Source organism: Triticum aestivum, chromosome 3D (genome assembly GCF_018294505.1).
Source record: "Triticum aestivum cultivar Chinese Spring chromosome 3D, IWGSC CS RefSeq v2.1, whole genome shotgun sequence".
Lineage (NCBI taxonomy): Eukaryota > Viridiplantae > Streptophyta > Magnoliopsida > Poales > Poaceae > Triticum > Triticum aestivum.
In genome coordinates, this window is record NC_057802.1 from 69,001,923 (window position 1) to 69,009,077 (window position 7,155).

Genomic DNA, 7,155 nt, shown 5'->3' on the forward strand with positions numbered 1-7,155 from the left:
ATAACATTATTTTCCCATGTATGTATGGGGTCGTTGTCGATATAACCCCCTCCCGGATAACTTCGACCGTGATAACTTGTACCACGGGAGCACCCCCCGGCCCTCTCGCTCGACCAAAACTCTCGAGGACACCCAAACCCTAGAAAAAAAGATGTCGGTCTCCTACCCCCTCCCGCCGCGCCCCTACCCTTGAAGCGTTGCCGAGGCCACCCCAAACCCGGAATAAGCTAGGTCTACGTTTGCACTAATATATCCACCTGCTGTCATGTTTGTGTAATAATTGCCATGTTGTAATATTTGCAGAAACAATGGAGCACGGACGAGACGAGGAAGCAGAAGAGGTGTTGGGGGACATAATCTTAGCCGGAGGTGATATCTTGTCGTATCTTAACGACAATGATGGTCTGGAAGAACAGGGTGAAGAAGCAGGCTACGGTGATCGAAGAGTGGAGGAGGAAAGACATGATTATGATGGCTCCGGTGACCCAATGCTGGTGCAAGAAGGAGCCCATGGTGACGGCTCCCGTGACCGAACAGAGTCCGGCCAGGTAAATATATTAGTTAAGACTGTGTTGACTAGCTAATTGATGCATTCATTGTTTTGGTATGTACACATTAATTAACTCTCGTCTTTCTTCTTTTTTCTAGCCCTCCGGATCGAGCACAACTTCGGTAAAGAGATGAGGCCCCAAGAGAAAGTTGCGCTCGGATGAAAGGTTTGAGATCACAGCAATCGCGCGCGACGGCCAACCGATTGAACCCATCCGGACAAAGGAAGCATTTGCTGCTCAGTGCGGGGTTCTTGTTAGGGACAAGTTCCCGATCAGCATCCACGAATGGTATAAGCCTAAGAAGGAAGACCCTGAGGTGTCTTATGTCAATGATATGCAGAAAGATGATCTTTGGACGGAGCTGAAGGCAAATTTCACCCTACCGCCAGAGGAGGATCCGGAGAAGCCAGTTAAAGAGCAATTAATCAAGTCTCATGCTCTTAAGAAGATGGAAGACCTATTCAGGAGGTGGAAGAATGAGCTGAAAACGTTTGTCGACAAAGAAGAGACACCAGAATTCATCGGCCGGTATGAGAAGATCAGAGATCACTGGCCCGCATTTGTGGCCCACAAGACATCGGAAAAGAGTAAGAAGATGTCAGGGACAAACAAGAAGAATGCTGCGAAGAAGAAGCTTCACCATCGCACGGGGTCAGGTGGCTACCTCAAAGCCCGGCCTAAGTGGGCCAAGGCTGAGAATGATCTGCTTGATAAAGGGATCGACCCAGAGACATTGAACTGGCCAGACCGTTGCCGGACTTGGTTCTTCGGGGCTGGCAGAAAATTGGACCCTGTATCAGGGAGGTGCATTTGGACAGACGAGCTTTTGAGAATACCAGTCAAGAGGCTTCAGCACTATATCGATGCAGCGCAGCAAGGGACGTTCGTTCCAGACAGAGAGAACGACGAGCTCATAATGGCCCTCGGGAATCCTGAGCACCCTGGACGGACACGAGGCACGCCAGGCTCCGTTCCGTGGAAGGCTGGTTTTCCAGACGCAGGCGGTTACAAAAGCCAGGAGAGGAGGAAAAAAGTGGAGCAGACCCAAATTCAGAAGCTGCACGAAAGGGTTCAAGCGCTAGAGGAACGAGATGCCAATCGACATGCCGAAACTACCCCCGAAGCTACCCCGCCATCTCAGCGGAGAAGCAGCGTGGCTTCCACCGAGCTGCTTCAGCCGGAGCATGTCTTGACGGCTCCTACTAGCTACCCCATGGATGCTATCACGGAGTCTCAACATTGTCACCTTATGACGCAATGGCAGAACTTCAAAGTCAAGGCGGCTGTTGGCTTTGTTTTACCTCCTGAACCCGGCGCAACCTACCACTGCCGGCCGATTCCAGAAGGATATGCTAGGGTGATGGTGGATGAAATAACGGAGGGATTTGAGGACCTCCGGCTTGACCACCCTACCGGTGAAGGGGAGACTCGGCTGGGTTCTACTCTGAAGACTCCATGCCTATGGCGGAAGGAGCTCATCAACCTTCCGAACTGGACGCCTCCGGCGAGTAAGGGCACTCCGCCTCCTCCTCCGGCGAGTGATCAGGGCACTCAGCCTCCTTCTCCGGCGCGTGGCGGCACTCCGCCTCCTCCTCCGCCTCCTCCTCTGCCTCCTCCTCCAGCGAGTGATCAGGGCACTCAGCCTCCTTCTTCGACGCGTGGCGGCTCTCCGCCTCCTTCTCCGCCTGCGCCGGCGCGCCAAAGCAGCCAGCCTCCTCCTTCTCCGCCTCGTCAACAAGGGCGGAAGAGACCCGCCGCCGCTCCGGCTGCTCCGGCGCGTCGTAGTCCTTCTCCTCCGCCTCGTAAGCAAGGAAAGAAGACAGCCGCAGCCGCTCCGTCTGCTCTGCCGGTGTCTAGCAGTACAGCCAGAGGCGGGAGGCAATACAGATTCGGTCCTTCTCTGAAGACTCCAGAGAAGTTACCATACGAGAGGACCGAGGAGGAAACCAGGAAGATCGTGCGAGCCGAAGTGACGAACTTCTTTGAAGGGGTGAAAGCAAATAAACATCCACCTCCGGAGGAGAAGGTAGATCCGGTGAAAGCGAAGCGCACTCTGGCTGCCCTGACAAAACCACCAAAGTCTCCGCCGAAAGGCAACTATGAGCGCATTATTGCAAAGAAATTTCCCGAAGCGGAGCGGTCGGGAAGTACTGTCAGTGATCAAAGGTTAAAAGAACGACGAGCTGGGAAAAAAATTGCCCAGCTCGGCGAACAAGCGAACCAATCGTGCCCCCCGCTCAAGGTGTCTAGCGACATCGTCGCTAATGATCCGAGGATGGTGCCCGGTTATAGCAATCTTGGAGATTACCTGCCCGACGATGGACATTATGATATCTTTGAGGTGGACGAACACAAATACCATTACGGGAAGCCTCTCATCAAAGATGAAAGATCTCTAACGACGATGATGCGAAGATTACATGATTGGTACATGAAAACCTGCAGAGAGTCTGGGGGGGGGGGATACTTTGACGCTGAGAGTTAAACCGGAGCATGACCTCGTTGGAATTGAATTGTTGAATGTTCCATTTGAGGAGTTCTTCCAGTTTTTCAATCAAAAGGCCCTCAATAAATCAACGGTCACTTGCTACTGTCTGTAAGTAGTACTACTTCTGTCATTAAGTCTCTCTATATAGGTCAGCTCTTTCATTGCATGTATTTATAATTATCCTCACTATATTATGCAGATTGAAGATCGCCGAATTTAAGAAAAGACAAATCGGTGATATTGGGTTCATTAACACAAATCTCATAGATGCAACTGAGGTTAAATATCATGCCGAAAATACCGAGGCCAACTTGCTACGATCGTTGGTAATAAATGAAAACAAAGATATAATACGCTTTCCTTACAACTTCAAGTGAGTGTTACTGTCTTGTGCATATTCGGTTTCCCTTATTAGTCCAGGTTATAGTAATGTAATTGATGACTTATGCATGTGTGCGCAGCTTCCACTATATTCTCCTAGAGATTAAGCTTGAGCAGGGAGTAGTAACCGTCTTAGACTCGAGACGAAAAGATCCACAGGACTATGCGGACATGACTCAAATGCTCGAGAAGTAAGTTAAATCGATCATTATCCACCATATCAGCAACTTTGTTCATTTCCTGATATCAAGTAATTATTTTCTTTGTCTGGCAGGGTTTGGAGAAAATCACCAAAAAAGCTCCGGGACTGCCGAAGAAGCTGCAATTTAAACACCCGAGAGTAAGTACTGTAGTAGCATGTTCCGCGCATCTCCTAGTGATTCAAGCGCTAGTTTCATCAATACCATTTAGCATGCTTGCTTATCAGTTTGATTGACCTCTATTTCTTGTAAAGTGGTTGTGACAGGAACCCGGGAATAATTACTGTGGATACTACGTTTGCGAGTCCATCCGCTACACGACCTGTGAGCGGGGCTACTCTGACGAACAATATGAAGTGCGTAAGCAATAATATTCACAATTTTATTTTATTACCATCATTTGTGTTGAGTTTTATTTATTCATATATATATGTATTGACCCCCTTCTTCAAATTAGATGTTTCGGAAGCGGGATAAACTCCTAGCACCAGATCGTATGCGAGTAATTCAAGAGGAATTGGCGGCATTCTTCCTTGACCACGTGATCGCTGAAAACGGAGAATACTATGTGGACCCTGTGTTCTTACAATTTAATTAGAAGATTATATTGTAAGAGATAATTATTGTATATATGTAGCCGGTAGTGTCGGATAGATATACGAGAACTTGTTGTTCAACCAATCTCTCGGAGAAGGAGAGGTGGTCGATATCACTTCTCTCTGTATGCATATGTTCATGACGATCTTCTGTTTCCTTCATTTGATTACTAGCTAGCGTGTCTAGTCCTCTCCATACGTATATAGTACGTAGCGTCGACCAAGCACGGAGATAAGAGAGCACACTTCTCTCTATTAATTAGCTAGCTAACACAATATATGAATCACCTAAATTAACCCCCCAAAACCCCCAACCCCCCTTTCAAAAAAAAAAACAAAAACCCCAGCCCCTGAAATGCTGACACGTGGATGCCTATTGGTCCCGGTTAGTGCCACCAACCGGGACCAAAGGCCCTCCTGCCTGGGCTTGCCGTACCTGCCATGTGGAGGCCCATCTGTCCCGGTTCGTGTAAGAACCGGGACTAAAGGGTTAGGGCATTAGTAATGACCCTTTAGTCCCGGTTCAAAAACCGGGACAAAAGGTCCTTACCAACTGGGACAATAGGCCCTTTTTCTACTAGTGTTAGAACAAGACCCTCCTATTTATGGCATATAAGTGCAGTTCTCAGTTCTTGCAACTAAACGTATTACTCCCTCCGTTTGTTATTATAAGACGTTTTAGACAGCTTGCTTTGTACTGTTTTGAACAGTGTCTGAATGTCTAAAACGTCTTATAAAAATGAACAGAGGTAGTACTAAAAATGAATATTATAGGTCATATAAAATGTGACACAAATATGGATGAACAATCTGGATAGCACATGTGTGTTTCATTATTTGGACAAAGGTTTTTAATACCTGAAAAGGGGGTGCCCATCTTTCACTGTCTGTTTCAGTGTCAGGTGCAGCTTCACGATTTGCTGGCCTTGCACATTTTTTCGACGTCGCAGCACATCCTCCATAATACTTGTTTCCCCTGGACGAATTCACTGAAACAGGATTTGTATATCCAGATAAGCATTTGTTTCTCCTCAAGCAAAAAAGCGAACCATTAAATCTGCCACTGATGGAGCACTGTTATCATACTGAAAGAGGAGTTCTCTATGCTCATGGGGTACTTTGGATCAACCACACCGTACAAACCAACTGACCATTGGCATCCGCAGGACGAATGTTGTGCAGATCGGTTAGAGAAGGACGGCGTTTTAGCCCGTATGATCGCGGCCAGAGGTGTTCTCCTACACAACAAAATGCACAAAATATGGCTGGGAAATAAGAGAAGGAAAAAATGAACCCATCCTGTCTTGACAAGTCGAGCAAAATTTCAGAATGCAATTATGCAACTCACTGTTCCATCCATCCGGCTTGCCTGCCAAGAGCTTCGGCACAGCTCTCTGCGAGTATATCTCGATCCTGAAACAAGCACCGGAGCTTAGACCAGTGAGTAACGGAGAGCAAGTACGTAGTGATATACTACTAGATTGTTAGAGAGAAGCATACACTTCAGAGGACGCTTCTGGGTGGTCTGCGTCAGCTGCATCGAGAATCTTGAGCGCCTCCCATACCTACTAAAGATCCATCCATCACTTGTAATCATTGTCTGTTCATTCCAACTCAGATGCATTTCATCAATTAAGCACGGAATCAGATAGCTAGAGGCAAACCAACATCTTTGTAGCGCAGTGAGGCGTGAGGCGAGACGACGGCGCCGAGCTTCGCCATCAGCCCGTCACCGGAGAAGCCCTCCAGCCCCCCGTAGTAGCTCTGGACGTCTTCGCAAGGATACGGGGTACTCGGCTTCAGACGCTCGCCGATGGAGGACGCATGGGCAGGGATGATATGTGGAGGACAGAGCGCGAGCGCTAGAGCGGCGGCGAGCGCGCGGAGGCACCATGGCACCCATGGCCGGCGGCTGGAGCGCGCGGGTCGCGGTGAGGACAAGACAGACCGGGGTGGTTCGGGGACGGTTTTCTTGACGCATCGAGCGAGGGTTTGGCGGGAGACAGCAGGGGAGCGGATTGTTCTACCAGAGAGCGTGCCGGGAGCTGGGGAGAAGACAACGGCGGCGAAGGCCAACATTTCTTGGTCGCCGCCCGCGGCGGCTGCCGTTCAAAGGTTCCTCTATCTCGAAAATGTCCAAACCTCGTGAGCCATTCATTAATTACTTGAAGAGATAAACACCCAAATACATTACTCCGTAATATTCCCTTCGTCCCATAATATGAGAGCGATGGGATGAAGAAAATTATTATTGAGTAAACAGTAAACAATGCAACAGAAAATGATATAAAAATAAGGATCATCAAAAACATAAAATTAGATAAAAAATTTATAGATCGTCTTCTTCCTTTTATTTTTTATGAACACAGTTCAATTAAAGTCGCTCACATATGCTCACCTTTATACTGTTTGTGGAGCTTGAAAAATACATTGAACTAACAGTAAAGAAAGAGCCGTCTGCAAATGGCCTTGTCAATACCAGATTTCGCAATAGTCATTCGCTGCTAGAAACAAGATCTAGTAACTATTTAAGAAATATCAGTTGGACATCACCCACACAATGCACGCTTGCGACAATTCACTACTACTTCAAAGGGTAAGGACGGAACCTTACTAAAGCTGGCCACGAAGGCTCGCCACAACGACGAGGCAACAAACCGGCTGAGTGTCAATAGATGGTGGTTGGGGGTCAGTCCTAGTTGTGGGTCGCCAAGGGGGCGATGCCTGCATTACGACGTCGTCTTAGATATCTCTACTCCTAATTCGGTAGTTGGTAGGTCATCTTGTCGTTTTGAACCCCCACCCCCTCGCACGATCGCCCCCCTCCGATTTTTCTCTTCCATCACCGCCCCTCTTCTGATTTTTTTGGCCCAACCAGCCCTCCAGTCCAGCCTACTCAACCACAAGAACTGAAAATGCATAGAGAGAGAATTCCTACT

General features: G+C 48.2%; 1 protein-coding gene across 4 annotated transcripts in view; it reads right to left on the bottom strand.

The window, feature by feature from the left end:
• The window catches only part of LOC123074159 (extracellular ribonuclease), a 17,471-nt gene extending 11,115 nt beyond the window's left edge, over nucleotides 1-6,356 (bottom strand). For 3 of the 4 annotated variants that reach the window (XM_044497077.1, XM_044497078.1, XM_044497076.1), the window contains exons 1-5: nucleotides 5,885-6,356; nucleotides 5,717-5,781; nucleotides 5,565-5,629; nucleotides 5,368-5,454; nucleotides 5,075-5,205 (exon numbers count right to left, since the gene is read on the bottom strand). In XM_044497077.1, coding sequence (XP_044353012.1) covers nucleotides 5,075-5,205; nucleotides 5,368-5,454; nucleotides 5,565-5,629; nucleotides 5,717-5,781; nucleotides 5,885-6,295 — 759 coding nt within the window. In that variant the 5' untranslated portion in view covers nucleotides 6,296-6,356. Of the gene's footprint in view, nucleotides 1-3,622; nucleotides 3,740-5,074; nucleotides 5,206-5,367; nucleotides 5,455-5,564; nucleotides 5,630-5,716; nucleotides 5,782-5,884 lie in introns of those variants that run through there. The other variant, XM_044497079.1, reaches the window with a different exon arrangement.
• Between the last annotated feature and the right edge of the window lie 799 nt (nucleotides 6,357-7,155).